At 38.0% G+C, this 16,876-nt stretch overlaps 1 protein-coding gene across 7 annotated transcripts in view; it reads left to right on the forward strand.

The window, feature by feature from the left end:
• LOC131269446 (potassium voltage-gated channel protein Shaker) overlaps positions 1-16,876 on the forward strand; it is a 48,523-nt gene that overhangs the window by 26,866 nt on the left and 4,781 nt on the right. For 4 of the 7 annotated variants that reach the window (XM_058271803.1, XM_058271801.1, XM_058271802.1 and 1 more), the window contains 11 exons: positions 2,943-3,066; positions 3,153-3,324; positions 3,873-3,969; positions 4,232-4,427; positions 4,758-4,879; positions 4,953-5,106; positions 5,190-5,361; positions 10,268-10,397; positions 14,549-14,739; positions 14,885-15,306; positions 15,392-15,861. In XM_058271803.1, coding sequence (XP_058127786.1) covers positions 2,943-3,066; positions 3,153-3,324; positions 3,873-3,969; positions 4,232-4,427; positions 4,758-4,879; positions 4,953-5,106; positions 5,190-5,361; positions 10,268-10,397; positions 14,549-14,739; positions 14,885-15,306; positions 15,392-15,427 — 1,816 coding nt within the window. In that variant the 3' untranslated portion in view covers positions 15,428-15,861. Of the gene's footprint in view, positions 1-2,942; positions 3,067-3,152; positions 3,325-3,872; positions 3,970-4,231; positions 4,428-4,757; positions 4,880-4,952; positions 5,107-5,189; positions 5,362-10,267; positions 10,398-14,548; positions 14,740-14,884; positions 15,338-15,391; positions 15,862-16,876 lie in introns of those variants that run through there. The other 3 variants (XM_058271805.1, XM_058271804.1, XM_058271807.1) reach the window with 3 other exon arrangements.

The following is a 16,876-nucleotide window of genomic DNA, read 5'->3' on the forward strand; positions in this document are numbered from 1 at the left end:
AAACATTACTATTCCAAAACTCCTTAACTTTCATTGTTTTTTTTTTGTACGTAACCGTTGCGGGTACGTTTTTCTTCATCGATGGTTGGTAGGGCAGTCACTATTCCGATCTGTTGTTGCTTGCTCAAATTACAATTATTCTGGCTGGCTTCTGACACTCCACGATATGGGCTCAAATTCACAGATTTGTTGCACAAATTTCCACTATTCAATTCTCATCATGTGTACAAATGTTGAACGTTGTAGAGAAGAAAAGTGAATTTGACTGCCTGGCAAAATGAACATACATACTGTAAATACATAAAGAAACCATAATAGTAAATATAGAAAAACAAGTTGAAAAATTATATACTGACATGTAAAAAACAACGGTTGGACAAAAGTAAATGGTGCTCAACATAATCAATCTGTATCTAGAATATACACAGTGCAACCAACGTGCAATAAAAAAGCATATTTGTATAATAAACCAATGGTTAATTAGCCTGTTGTAGAGATATCATAAAAAAATCATTAAAGTGTTCAAATAATTTACTGAACGTTTCAAAACATTTTAAAGCAGCTTTACTGCAATTTTGACTGAAACCTTAGTAGCTGCAAGCGATTCAGTAACGAATGACGAAACAATAAAATGCTGGGGCCGAGAGAAAACCTCAGGGAAGAGAAAAATGGAAAAGGAAAGCAAACCTGTGTTCGCTGTGCACAATACAAATTGTTTTCCCAGTTGCCGCAAGGAGTTACCCAGCAAATGCAAACCCGTACCGTGTATAGTGCTTCTTTTTGTCAAAGTTTTCACGTTCTCGCAATCACAGTAAACAGGTCAAGTCTTACAGTAAAACTCAAAAAGACCATCACAATATATTAATGTAGAAATCAATGGCGTGGAGTCTATGAGCAGAGCGTGCTGGAAAGAACATAGCAAGATGAAGTGGTTAACAGAGGACGTCTTTTCTTTTGCTCCGGTCGGTGACGTTCTGGGAATTCTCGGAGAGTTTCCCAACCGTCATTCTTTGAAAATTCTTTCGGAAGCCTCAAACATGCGGTGCAACACAAGTTTTGCATCTTACGGCAAGGTTACTGAGCATCACACACAGTCTACCGAGTGTAGCTTTGGTGAAGGGGCTGATACAGCATCGCAGGAGACTTTAATTTACGGAAACGCCTCGTATTTACATTTGGAGCTATTTGGTAAACAACGCGATTGGGTTTGGCTTTAAAGGCACATTACGTACGTGGATTAAGCTAACAGGGTCAAAGTTCTTTAGGTTTATCTGGCTCCGTTACCTACACCAAACGAACCACCACTGTCCTATTTTATCGTATCAGCTGATTGTACTGTCGCGGCTATAGGACAACGCAACGCACGCTAAGGTTTTAGCTGGTCTATTGGTAAATGCATTGTAAGTCTACGAATGTTTCAATTAAACTGAAAGTCGCATTCAATTCAGAGATAATATATCTCCCAAATGACAGACAAAAGCATGCACTTCCTCCAAAAGCTACAGTATTTGGACGATTTTAATAGCTATCGTTAATACTTATGAAAAACTTATAAACTGGATTTCAGCAGGACACATTTTAAGCACACATTTTTAGCTAGAGCTGTATGTAGAAGCGAAATCATGTAGCATTAAGTGTGTGATAAACCCCCGTTTCTTTTACCACAGTAGCATATTGTAATTAAATTTGTGACACAAACATAAGAGTACAAACAACAGTGAATGGTACAGTAGTGTTGCAACATGTTTATATCTTCGCTTGATGGCTGCAGCATACCACACCATTTTTCAAATCACGCCCTAACTGTGCAAACGCCAGCTCGTACGAATTCGATTACGGATGGACAGCATGAACGTTTAGTTTACCCTTTTTATAGGTCAAATTGTTGTTGAAACTTGTACTAAAATGTGGCCAAAGTCTTACGTGTTCTGGTCTTGGTTTCCTAGTCTTGGAATACTCTTACATGGCTCAGAATATTTCATAAGCTGTGAGTTCCTAAAGCTGATATTTACAATAAAATGTACAGTGAGATACTCACAAAGCTAATCAAATTTGATTTGAACTACAATTTTTTGTTCAATTTTACAGTTTTTCAAACACTTCACTTTGTTTTATTTTGGAGGTATGAGCACTATACAATTATATTTGGACACATCTTTGATCCTACTATTATCTTTAGCAATACCATAGCTGGCAATGTCTGATGTTTGTCCAATAAATTATATAGAAGTATAAGATTCCAAATGGAACTGGGTCTGTACAATAAAATGTCTTCACCTAATCACGATTTGGTGTTGTTGAGCTGAAGTTCTACGTTTCCCAATAAGCAGAACCTACTATCTACCTACTTAAGAGATTTATACCAATTATAAGAGGAGGTACAACATTCAAAACTACATGGTCTTCGAGGTAAAACGAGTTGATGTTTTGAGAAACACCCTATGTGGCGGCTACTCGATGTCTATACATATTCTTCTCAATTCTGAACATGCGAACGTAAACAGTTACAATCCTGGATGAGCTAGAATGTTTGTTTCTCATCGATTCTATATTCTCTAACGTGTTTGAGTACCGAACTTGTTCGCTTTGTAATGGGACAAAGAAGAGGCATACGTTTTTAACATTGTTTTCAATTACAATTATATTATTTCTACCACTACTAACCAACATTCATGGTAAGTATTCGGAGGGCAAATTAAAATATGGGATGCTGGTTCATTATAGGTGGGAACGTGCAACGTGTATTCTTCTTACAAGGGGCTGGGTTGGGGATTGATCTTTTTTTTTATATATTTTTTGTATATGTTCAAGTTTTTTTTTAAATAACCTTTTAATATTCGTGCGAAGACGCGGATTAATAATTTGTGCGAAGCTACGTAACCATCTTTTCGACGTCTGTATTTCTAAAGTCTCCTTTCTTTCGTATGTCTTTTCCTTCGTAGGTCTCTACCCAAGTTGAGCAGTCAGGATGAAGAAGGGGGGGCGGCGCACGGATTTGGGGGAGGTCATACTCATTTTGAACCCATACCACACGATCATGATTTCTGCGAGAGAGTTGTAATTAACGTGAGTACCCGGAGTATGCTGTTTGCCGAACCGTTATTAAAACATCCTTTTCCCTCCCTCAACCGCGCACATAAACGCGTTTACAGGTCAGTGGTTTGAGGTTCGAAACACAGCTGCGGACGCTAAATCAATTTCCCGATACTCTGCTAGGCGACCCAGATCGAAGGCTAAGATATTTCGATCCCTTGCGGAATGAGTATTTTTTTGATCGAAATCGACCGAGCTTTGATGCCATTTTGTACTATTATCAAAGCGGTAGTATATATCAATTCAATTTCCCTAAAAGCGTCGCAAACAGAAAATTGTTTAAAAAAATTCTTTCTCTCTTCTTTCTCTTTTTTCGATTATGAATTCATCGATTGTACACCATATTCGTTTGCTCGATCACGATTTATTCACGACAATGCATTCAAAACACCGTTCTTTCTATTTGTACATTTGTTTCTCAACCTTTTGCAATCGTTCATCCATAATTTGCCGACTTTTATTGTTTTAATCTTTTTTTATCCGGCTCAAAACGTATTGGAAATGGTTTTTGGCACTTTTTGCGCTGATTATCACATTTAAAATATCTAAACTCAACTTATCGAATGGCCATCGACGTTTGGTTTTCTTCTCATGATTTTGCCATTCACATTATTATCTTATTGTTTACGAAAATGTACTAAACTACACCGCATTGCCATACACTGCGTACATCACCCTGCGTACCTGTGCTTGAACACGCCAATTGCAATGCTGTGCCCCCCCCGTATTTTACTACTCAAACGTGACATGCGAATTTGTGTGGATGACCTGTTCCCAAGGCGGTCGGTTACGGAGACCAGTCAACGTACCTTTAGATGTATTTAGCGAAGAAATTAAGTTTTATGAATTAGGCGAACAAGCAACTAATAAATTTAGGTAAGCATCCACACTTAATCATCATCATTCGTCTCGAATGTGAAAACAGTTTGAGACATTTGAACAATTATATTTAGACCGACGTACAACCGTTCGCGATTATGCCAATCTTATGGCGTTTTACATTGTTGTCACTGAACAGAAATGCATATGACTAAATTTTAATCGGACGAAAATCATTCTGAACATTTGCTGCAATCGATTTTCACTAATTTTCTTTTCTTCTTTCGACTCTTCCCCTACACGAATTCCACCATCGCAGAGAGGATGAAGGTTTTATCAAAGAGGAGGAGAAACCTTTGCCATCAAATGAAAATCAAAGAAAGGTTTGGTTATTATTTGAATACCCCGAGAGTTCGCAAGCGGCCAGAGTTGTAGCCATAATTAGCGTATTTGTTATACTTTTATCAATTGTTATATTTTGTCTAGAAACATTACCCGAATTTAAGCATTATAAGGTACGTACCGAAGCCGTGACGAATGTTTGTTTTGGGGTGAGGGTGGATGAAAATAGACCAAATTGCTTCCCTATTAAGAAAACCAACAGATTTCAATCGAAAAGTATTGAACTCGATGCGATTTGCCTGTATGTATCGGTCAGATTGTTCAATCTGCTTAGAGAATAGGTAGTTCGCTATGTTTCTGTAAGTGAGTCTTCAAAACTAATGAAATATGGCAACGTAAATTTAGTGCGGAGGTTCAATTTGGTCTTTTCTAACATGTTATATCTATATGCTACATTACTGTAACGAACCAACATTCATATGATACGACCTTCCTCAACACAGGTGTTCAATACAACTACAAATGGCACAAAAATCGAGGAGGACGAAGTGCCCGACATAACAGATCCATTCTTCCTCATTGAGACGATATGTATAATATGGTTTACGTTTGAACTTAGTGTCAGGTATGTTGTCTGCGAAACGAAGCTGCGCCCTACACGTCATGCTCATACGCCCCCCCCTCTTTACTTCTCGCAGGTTCCTAGCTTGTCCAAACAAATTAAATTTCTTCAGGGATGTTATGAACATTATCGACATAATCGCTATCATTCCTTATTTCATAACTTTAGCAACTGTAGTTGCCGAAGAAGAGGATACATTAAACCTTCCTAAGGCGCCAGTCAGTCCTCAGGTATGTGTGAAACACCGGGTAGTTGACCACCACTTACTAACGAACTTGTGCACCTTCCCGTTCTGCTCTTATTCCATCCATAGGACAAGTCAACCAATCAGGCTATGTCCTTAGCAATATTGCGGGTGATACGATTAGTGCGAGTGTTTCGAATATTTAAATTATCAAGGCATTCGAAAGGATTACAAATTCTGGGCAGAACATTAAAAGCATCCATGCGAGAGTTAGGTTTACTGATTTTTTTCTTGTTCATAGGTAAGTAAAAACCCGTTTGCAGCTAATAGCACTGATGAATGTTACCTACTAACATGTACATATATACCATCGTAACACAACTGCTCATTAAAAAAACCCAAATGTAAGGCAATTCGCCAAGGGTGCTTAGTCCAAATCAAGAATATGACATATTTTTCTAGATGGAAATTTCAACAGGATGATTGGAACGATCAAATCTATTGCTCAGCACTGGAGACTCTGGAGACTATTAAAATTAAAATCGCTTCTCCCAATCAAACTATTCCATACTAAGAGTAAACAAAAAGTTGTGTTACGCATTGTAAATACGATATGTACGTGATTGAAAACTAAATTGATCCTATGTGCCATTAACCCGAGCGATGAGGGGCGACAATTTCAGCATTTTTCAGTGTCAATATCCTTGGTGTGATTTGGAACATTTGCTAAGCAAAGTAATGTTCCAGTGTGCGGTGGTTATTTGACTGTTGCTAACTGTTCCATGGTCTACCACAAGAACCAAAGCTAGTTTTGGTCAGTGTAATTGCGTTTGTTTACGATCGAAACGTGCTTTAGTTTACTTCATTATTGATTTATATAATTTATTCATTTTAAAACATACAGCCAGAAGTTGCTGGTTGGTAACAATTGTATAAGATTCGCATCCAGCTTGAGGTAGGATGTGGGTTAACATATTTATCGCTTGTCAAGCAACGGTGGTCTCTGTAAATACAGCGACATCTTGCCTGCTTTGTCCTTGCTACCCTGGAAGCGATCACTTCAATTCGCTGTGCAACATCACGTTTTGAGCACACCTGGCTGGCAATCCGGAAGCGATGAACTTACATACAGTGACAAGTTGAGTGTTATCCTGAAAGCGTCCAAAACGTGGGTCCATCAGGATCTCGATACTTCAAACCGTGTATGATAAAAACTGCAAACGATAAAATGTTCAACAAAATTATGCGATAACCGTGGACGCAAAATCTCTCGCTCGAGCTGAGTAAGTTTACAATATGTCAAAATATATTTTCCATAGCAACAACGGTCCGTCAACGATGTTTTGACACCCGAATATCGTCGTGTGCGTTTCTATAAATCGTCGATAACATAACATTAGAAAATGTTGACAGTAAGGTCAACACGTTTGTTTACTTTTCGAACATCTAAATAGATGTTTTGGATTGCTGATTCGGAATGAAAGACTTATTTGTAAGCGTCGAAATCCAACGCATCTTTAGATGCGATTCTACTTTGTTTCGGAAACCTTAAATTCGACGAAAAAGAATAGAACTTCCCTGCAGTTCTTACGTTAGTCAAATTACCCTCTAGTTTGTTCGGTTTGTAACGCACTTATTAAGTCTTTGTTTATTGGATGAACTTTATATGTTCATGTATCGAAGAAATAGAGCCTTTAGTTTACACACCACTAGGCGCCTCCATCATGGCATGTATGGAGCCTTTAGTGTACACACTACTAGGCGCCTCCATCACGACACACCCATTCGCGTCGTGTGTAGTTATCACCACTTTGGACTCATTATTGAGTTTATTGTGGCTCAAACAGCTTTCTTATTAACCGGATGTCAACAATCTTTTTTTATTCACTAATCTGCTAATCGTCGCTGTTTATCAGTGAATACACAATGAATTCAACTGGTAAAAATAACTTCTTGTGGGTGGATAATGTGGCGAAGTGTGTACTTATATTACAAAATCCACTCTTTGTATTTAGCTAACGCCAACAAAAACCTTAACTGGGCAAAGGCTGAACGATCAATTTATACAATCTTTTAATTTAAAAACTTTAAGCCTATATTGTACAGGCACGTACTAATATATAAAACTTACAAAACTAAAGCTGGATAATTATGCTTCAAACTGAGTATTCTTGTTCCATCGGGGTAAATTCGTTACAACAATTAAAATAATTTAGGTTGAGCGTTTTAAAAACAAGGAACAGTGACATCATATTTTAAGGCAAAAAGGTACTATATTTAGTCCCGCTTGATGCAGTATGCTATTACAAAAGAGTAGGCACATTAATACTAAGCATACCGTTGCATCGTGTTGACAAAATTATCACCCATTTTCGGTATATTGCTGTTACGGTTTGGGAAAAAGTTATGGTAACAGCAGTATCATGCCAAAATTAGGTATAAATAAGGTGGTTTATCTAGTTCCTATTTAATGAGCTATGTTAAATAATCAATTTAAGGGAAAGATTTGAGCTAGGAGACATAACTTCTATATTCCTACCGTACGATGTTGTATGAATCTTTTCGTAATGACGTGTTAGAATACCCAACCAGACATTAAACACAAGAAACCGTACACGTTCCATTTCACACAGGTGTTGTTCTTTTCTCGTCGGCTGTGTACTTTGCCGAGGCTGGCACAGAAATGTCCTTTTTCAAATCGATACCGGACGCTTTCTGGTGGGCGGTCGTCACGATGACCACTGTTGGCTACGGCGACATGAGGTACATAGCGGTATAGCACTGAGCTAGGGCTGCCCTTGTTTTCTGCTCAGATGTTGGATAACCGAAACGCATCGTTGATGTTATGTTTGATGTTGTGCGTTATTGCTGTTGATCTTGATGTTGTTACCGTTACATTGTTGTCAAAATTTACCTTTCTTCCTTGAACTCTGTTGTTCGTCTGTCAAATATCTATCATACTTGTTATGTTTCTCTATAACCCGTCACATCTCCACACCGTTCAAACCCTTTTGAACAACCCCAATTCGTTGTGGTCTGTTGTTTACTACTCTTATTTTCTATTTCTCTCGTTCTGTTCTTTCTTCTCATTTAATTTTCGCAAACAAATTCTTATTTTGTTCGCTCCTTCTTTCTCCATCCAGTAAGTAGATATTCTGTTCTTTTACAAACGTAGCCCTTGTTGTCACCTATGACGCGCCCGTTTTATAATTTGGCTTATTATTGTGTGAGGCTTGCGAATCTAAAACCTTCATGCGTATGAGATGAGGTGGATCGGCGTGCCACATCAACCGATTCTAGATAAACAGCTTTTCGCTTGACTTGTTTGTGAGGTTGGTTTATGGTAGTAATATGAGTTTCGTTTCCAATTGATTTTCATCAGTATGTTCAAGAGGTAAACTCTTTCCAAGAACCGGTTTCTCATTTAACCTACACATTTCATCCGCATTGGAGATCTGTTTAATTGTCTTTATTTTTCATACTACACTGCATTTAATTGAATTTGAGTTCGTTTGTTCGATTGTTCTACAGAGTACATCAAAGTCCCCTTTTGTTACACCTATTGTTGAAGTGCAAAAAGAAGTTTTTACGTAGCCTATTTTAAATATCCTAAGCATCTTCAAGTATAAATAAGGCTACTTTGATAGAATGCGATGCCACAACGATAGTTTACTTCGATAGGTGATAGGTGTTAGCCGAAATAACAATTTACTTAAGATTTCTTGTGGTTTTTTAAACTTTCGACAGCTCTCCTCTAACGAAGCTCCAGCCCCAGAAAACATGGCCTACTTTGCCAAAATTGTGTATGAGTATTGCTACCCCCTATAGTTACTCTTCCTTCCTCGCTAGCCTCTGACGTAGAATGAAAAACAGCGAAAGCGTTCGGGCAGGGGAATATGATTCGAATATTGAGCATTGAGTGAACAAGCAACGCTTTGGATACGACACAATATATTTGAACTGTATTAGTATACCACGTTACTAACAAACAAACGCTCTTGTGTACGTAGTCGGACAATTCTGTGGATTTCTGGCAAAGTGCGAAGTGTAAAATAACAACATTTCAAGCACGACTTCACTGCTTTCCACGAAACATGAGGGATGTTTCGACAACGACAAGGATACCGTACTATCTAAACTAAATCATAGGATTAAGTTCGATTAAAGATTGGGTGGGTGAGGATATCAATTCTTCTTTTTTCGTGACGTATTTGTCGACCGTTTATCGTTACAATACAACGTACTTTGATTATATTTCACGAGTTACCAGGTCTGACAACGACTTATCATCTGAAAACTTTCAGAACTAATTGCGAATTCAACTGCTTACTCTGATACGTTATACTAGTTAGACTTAGTTTTTTTTATTGATTTTCATGAATTGCCACTACTTAGAAGTATTTAATCTTTCAACTGTTTGATTAATACGTTCGGTTGGCGTTCATATACTTTTAGAATTGAGGTCTTGACAACCACAAGAGGGTGGGGTCAAGACTTTACAAGAGGGTTAAGAACAATGTTCGAATGTGTGCGAAAGGTTCACGCCGTAGCAGGTGGATCCTACTTTACAAAGACCGCCTCGGCTTGACTTGGATAAAGGCAACATTCCGGTAAGAGTTCACCGTACCAGTTTCCTTTGCATTGTTCATTTCTAATGTCTGCAAAGAAAATATAGATCGCATGAAACTGTCAAAATTGGGTTTTTCCTATTGGAAATCTGTTCGAACAGATTTGAACAAGATATGATGAAGTATGATGAAGAATCCACTAAAACATTAAACGACGCTCTGTGAACAGTTTTTGGTTCCGCTAAGCGGTCTTGCCCAGGTGAAGCTCAAACTGAAATCGCAGACATATTCGTTTTAATATTGTTATGAAACGAAATTCATTATTAAATTAAGTGAAATTCAACCAAATATTTGTATTTTACTTTCGGGGGAGTGCAAGTAACAGAAATGTTTATTAATCTAAGAACACATTAGACATGGGCTGATTTCTGATTCAGATAACAGCTCCTACGTCGTTTGACTTATTTCATTGGGTGTGGTGTGATGATGGTCAAAAAGAGATGGTAAAATGATTCTGTCCTAATGCTTTTCTATCGAACAATTTAAAATCAGCATCTTTTAATTTTGATTTTAAACGAAACTAACTAAACAATCGCTCTCTTTTTTTTCTTTCTTATTCCTCCTGGTATTGAATTGCAGGCGTTGTACTCTTCTCATCAGCGGTATATTTTGCGGAAGCAGGCAGCGAAAATTCATTCTTCAAGTCCATACCAGATGCATTTTGGTGGGCTGTAGTTACCATGACTACTGTCGGATATGGTGACATGACGTATGATATTGTCTTCTCTTTGATTATTAGCTTTTGTTTGATTAACTGCTGTTTTCATTGTTTCAACGCCTTACTTACTCTTTATATTAAATTTTTAAATGCTGAACTCTTTCATCGCTACATCCTGCTTTGGCATTTGTTCATCCTGTTTTAGTTGTTTCAATATTTCCTTGCTATGCTAACAAGATGAGGAAAACATCATGAGGAATTAAACATCTGTCAAAAAAATCGATACCGTCAATTATGTTTTCGTTCCTTCATATTACCTTTTTTAAACGCATGACTGATTCTGTTAATAATGATATAATCTTTTATCATTGCTATTAATTTGATGTCGATGCTGTTTGATCGAAATTTGCACGCCGATTACATATTTCATTCGTGTTGCGATTTCCTGGCTTAACTAAAGCCATCTTCGCCGCGAGGACCTATGATCTACATGAATTTGTAGAATAACTGGAAAATAGATTTTCACAAAATTATAGCATAGTAAATAAACTAATATTTATCAAACCATTCACCTTGTTTACTTCATCAATAAGCCGGACATTATGGCCGGAGATGGGTTTACAATACCATCACCATTATCTCAGTTTACAATACCATCACCATGAAAAAATCCAGTGAGAGAATTATATAGCAAGAAAAAATGTTCAAATGTTGAATTAGAAGCAACGATCAAAATTTATCAAATCATTACATACCATTTTTACTACAGAATTCAGCCTCTTACATGAAGTTTGACATCGATCATTGACACGCAAAACATACCGTACCATGACCTACTCATTTGCCAGTAGCATCTATGTGCGCACTGTTCCGATTGTTTTACTGTATCACATCTACCGCTGTTTCATAACTTAAAATTAATTTTCAGCTAGAGTTTACACGCAATTTTAAAAAATTAATGCACCATAATAATAATTGCACAAGCACATGAACTGATAATTCTCAAACATTTTTAAAATAACAAACTCTCGTTCTTATATCCAACTGAAGAAGCTTGTACTCCTGGCTTAAAATTGTTTACGTGTAGAGTGTAGGCTATAATGAAACGGAATAGATTAATCAGTGTTTCCCTTTTGTTTTGTTTTTTTCTCATTCATTTGTTTATCTGTTCTATAAAACCTCATATCTAGCAAATAGTTTAGCTAAAACACACGAAACATTTGCGACAGATCATCAAACACTTAGGGCATCCAAGTTGTTTACCTTGAGAAACTCTGCACACTTACTCCACAGAAACAATATTGAAGCTCGTTATTTTACTGTTTTGAGCGTGTGTGGTTTTGTACATTTCCTGTGGCGCTTTTGATTTGAATGATTTGAGCGTTTTGTTTGTCGAATCGAAACCAACTAGTTCCACTTTTCGGCAACGTTCAGCAAATCTCACCCGTTTTCTCTCTATTTGCTCTTTGATACTTCGGTAGTTTTATTTGATACTTGAAATACAAATTTTTAAGAGGCTTTTTTTAACGAGTGTATTTACGTTGCATGTGAACCTCGTTTTATGCATTCAACTTAAGGTTGTTGCACATTGAAGTCGGTTAACGTCTTTTGATTAATCTTTTGATTGACATTCTTCTACTGATCCATCACTGCTTGATGTAATAGGATTGAAAAACGCTGTGAAAATAGAATCACTTAAAATGGGTGTTTTAAAAATCAAAAACCATGATTTTTGTTGTCGAACGATAAACAATATTTTAAATAAGCTGAAATTGTACAGCTCAACCATATTTTATAGATTTCCGATTCACAAATAATCTCGAATGTGAAAGATGGGTTTGCATTGTCATCTGTAAAATACCGTTTATTTCCATTTGCACATCGATGACACGTTATCATAATAATGAACATGATCACAGAGTTAATAAGAATACTTCATTAAATATCCATCATTTAGCGTGATTTCAAATGTTCATGCATTCCCTTTCACTTTTAACCCCTAAGGAAATGCTATTTCGGATTTTATCTCAATCAAAATCTTAACGTGCTTTGTTTTTGTGTTTCACGGGTTTGCAACGGATCGGCAAACTCTCAACACTTCTTAATGGATCAAACAAACGTTTATCTTGCGTTTGTTGCTCTCGTTGCGCCGTCATGTCGTTGTGTTAAAAGAACTTTCATCTCATTCATATTACACACACTTTTCATGCCAATCGCACTTTATGAGTTCATGCTGTTGGAAAAAACGGTCAATCATTTTGTTGATATTAACCCAAACGTGAACGCGCAGGAGTGATGTGTGATAGCTGCGTTCCCTGTAGGAATACTACTTGTTCATTCCTTTATTCACAGTCCATGCATGTTTACTTAGGGAGAAGTGGGACCTTAATTAATAAAACAGGCGGTTTTCCAAATTCCCCTTTCTAATACATTGATCACGGTTAAGGATTTGGTCGATTAAGGTTGCCGTACATATAGAGTTCCTTGTTATATCGGCTCCTCCATTATCCTTCTTCACTTACGTGACCATTGATCCTTCTTGTCAAGCATGGCTATGAAGATTTCTTCAGATTTTGATAAATTCCATGAGACCGAGCCGTGACTTTAGCTGAAAAATGTCCTGTATGATATAAATCTCAAGCTTCTTGACGAACGCTTCTCATTCCAACGAGAGTTTTGCACAAACTATCATGAACCATGATGTGAAGTGTAGATTCGGACCTGTTGGAAGTATAATTAGGCCTAAAAGATTTCCTCAGTTTTGGTTGAAAGTCTACTCGCACTCCCACACATAACCAAATTTGATAAATTCCCGCTAAAGCAGGTGAAGAAATATTAAACAAACATTTAATATCGACGCCATAGTCCTTCATCCTAAGCTGAATAAATTAATAAACATTTCGTACTGTCTAAAATATTGGTGAACAGTTGTTTTTTTAAATCCACTACATCCGAGAAGGGCTAAAAGTTAGATGAAATTACTCAAAATAGAGAATATACCAATCGATATAGCTACGCTTTGTTACTTATTCACCTCCAGAGAGTTTTACTTTCGGTTTGCCTCCGTTATGGTTTGGATTTCTCCGTTTATGTTTTCGTTTTTCTCCTTGTTTGGCAAGTGTTAATTGTTGTACGGCGAAACTGTGGATTGGCATGTAGTTTATTTCATTCCTATTGCTTATGTCCCTTGTAACTATTGATAATCATGTTCAATTGGGTGTATTCATAGCGTTCGTGTATAAGTGTCGCAAGGTTCATGCTACTTACAAACTTTATTTCCTATTTGATTTTGAACAGTCGTACTTGCTTGTACATATTGTTTACCAATCCATGACTGTTGCTAATCGAGGATTGCATGACCATATAGTACACACCCTCTTTCATGTCACTCATGTCACTTTTTCGTTACGAAGCGATCACACGGACGAAAGATTGCCTAAATGTTCAGCGTTGCTAGTTGATTGGAGCTTCCATTTTTTGTATCTTACCCCTTACAACGCGCGCTTTTAAATAATGTAAACCCATTGTGCGTTTTACTCTACCTCTTTGTTCAAGTTTAAAGACCCGTTATTGCAGTTTAGAGATCAGGTTTAGAAGTCGGGCGATACGCACAACAGATTTACCGCAAAGAAAATGCGTGTAAAAACACACACAGTACATTTGTAACATAAAGTTATTCCGATTAGTGAAATATTGCTTAAAGTAAAAATACTATACGTTTTCATTATACGTTCTGCTTTCACCTGAAATGTTTAAAGAAGAGGAAAACATTACAAGTTTTGGCAAAAGTAAGGCAAAGTTCCTCGAGTATGGGTGAACCTTATTTTTGCGAATAATTTAAGTGACGTTCTAGGAAGGAATGTTTGTTTTGCAAACTTTTGCCAAAATTTTTAAAATTATCTTACCTGTTTGACGAGTCCTTCGAAGCACGAATACTGTTCCTCTTGCATGCATCCGCCTTTATGTCATTTGCTTCATCTCGTACTTTTTGCAACCAACACAGCTCACTTACCAACATACAATCTCACGAATATTGATTCACGCCTCACACAACTGTACGATACGCAATCGATCGTCGATCCGAAGATGTTTTACAAGTATTTTAGTTGAACCGAGTTTGCCGGTGGTACTTACTGATACAACTTTGCCTCTTCCATCTTTTCCCTCTCCCTCCTCCGCTCGTGTCCGTTACCTTTTTGCAGACCGGTCGGTGTTTGGGGCAAGATCGTCGGATCACTGTGCGCGATTGCCGGTGTGTTAACCATCGCACTACCCGTTCCTGTTATCGTGAGCAACTTCAACTATTTCTATCACCGTGAGACCGATCAGGAGGAAATGCAGAGTCAGAACTTCAACCACGTAACCAGCTGTCCTTATCTTCCTGGCACCTTAGGTATGTTTGCCGGCGCGCTTTTTATATAGAGAACGATGAGAGAACAGCTGGACACTATTGTCTCGCGGATCTAATGGATTAACCGTGTGTGCCTGTGTCTGACATGTGCTGTCTCGTTTTTTTCTCTCTCTCTCTCTCCTTTCAGGCCAACATCTTAAGAAAACTTCCCTCTCCGAATCTTCATCCGACATGATGGACCTGGAGGATGGGGTTGAGGCAACATCTGGCCTACTAGGTGAACAAAATCGTATGGTTCCATTTTTAGGAGCTCATCTTACCGATAAACACCAATTGCAGCAGCAGCAACAAAACTGCTGTAAACAACCATCTAACGGTGGCGGTGGTTTAGGTGGTATTGGCGGTGGTGGTGGTGGAGTTATCGGTGATATTGGCAGTGGTCTCGGCGGCGTCGGAGGTGGTGGTGGTGGCGGCGGCGGCGGCGGCGGCGTTGTTGGTGGTGCAGTGAGTGGCGTCGCCATCGGTTGTGGTGTCAGTGCCGAGGGTGTCGGTGTCGGCAGCATCGTTGGAGCAAATAATTTACAACAACGCCATAATAGCGCTTTAGCTGTTAGTATCGAAACCGATGTCTGACTACTGGGTATGGCTATTTCTGCTAGTTTAAATTATTATTTAATTATTTTGTTTATTATAGTTCCGTAAATTGGCTTCGGACGGTGCTCACCGGTGATACATGGGTCTATTTGTCAACACTCATCCACTACCCACTCTTTAGGACAACACAGTTCGGGGGGTTTGTCTTAAGCTGTTACCATTCATAGACTTTGCCCGTGCCCTTGGGTGATGTTTAACACGTTGCGTACCAAGTGTTTTAGCACACTTTTTAGTACAATTTTTGAAATTACAATTTGTTTATAATATTTGTTAAACCGATTGTTTTCGAAGGCCAAGCAAAAACTTAGCCTCCCAAAAAATTTATATAAAATATTATAATAATTTTTATGTTGCATTTTCATTTCTTTATGGGTCAAAAACTTTGTTGTACTAAAACTGCTGTCACCCATATTTGGGTGACGCGGTACGCAACGTGTTAAACAATGATTGTTCTTTACGTTCAATTTTCTCCCGATCATGCTGCAATCTGATCGAGTTTCCTACATTACTCCGCGCTGGATGAACTAATTATGTTCCTTTTGTTAAGTGAGACGTCAATAAAAAAACCCATCGGTTTGAAAACATTCTTGGAACCAATCCTTGGATCAATGACCAAATGTACAAGATGTGTTAACTTTACGACGCTTAACACAGTTTTTTTTTCTTTCCTTGTTGTTAATAAACAGTGCTTACGATGAGTATTAAACATTTGCCTCCAGCTCAGCAACCAGCTTGACCAGCTTGTAGACAAAACAATAACGAAGCCATGAGGTCGGATTAGAAAGTCATAACATAATCCTTTTTGGATAGACCTAGTGCAGCTGAATCGTTTGAGCACATAACATAAAACATGCGACTTTATTTAAGGTAGCTGAGACTGAACCATTCACGCATGGTGTTTCATCGTCCGTTCAACCCCATAAACCTTGCATTACAACCTTGTTGTACAGACAAAAATCGAAAACATTCTCATCAAAAGGTAATGTGCTCTGACTTAGGTGGGGTACTCTTGTAAACATGTTGGAGAAGTTTTTCCACCAAAAACAGAAAGAAATTTCGATATCAACGAATCTTGTTCTTCGTATCTTATAAGCTCGTAGACATATTTCTCAACCTGTTTGAAAATGGCTCCGTTTTTTCCACTTTATTGGTTCTTCTCGATCTTAGAAGTTCTTGCAGCGAGTTGTATTGCCAAAACACATGAAAACAAACACATCAAATATTGTATCACTATGAACTAAGAGGATTTGACGAAATCGTGCTTTAAATCGCGAGTCCTTACGACAAAGGTTGTAGAAACGAGTTCTTCTAGCTACCTACACGCAAACACTTGCCATTTAACCAGCGAACGGTTTTCCCTAGCAAACTATCTACCTTCACAGGACGTAGCCGGCGTGCAAATGTATCTAACCAGTGAGCACCCGAAGCGGCCTGTAAGTAAAGCATTGCTCCATTTATTATATGCACATGATCGAAAAGTACAAATACAGCTTCTTCACGTCTATCACAAACACGCCTACTCACG

This window comes from Anopheles coustani, chromosome X, assembly GCF_943734705.1.
Source record: "Anopheles coustani chromosome X, idAnoCousDA_361_x.2, whole genome shotgun sequence".
Lineage (NCBI taxonomy): Eukaryota > Metazoa > Arthropoda > Insecta > Diptera > Culicidae > Anopheles > Anopheles coustani.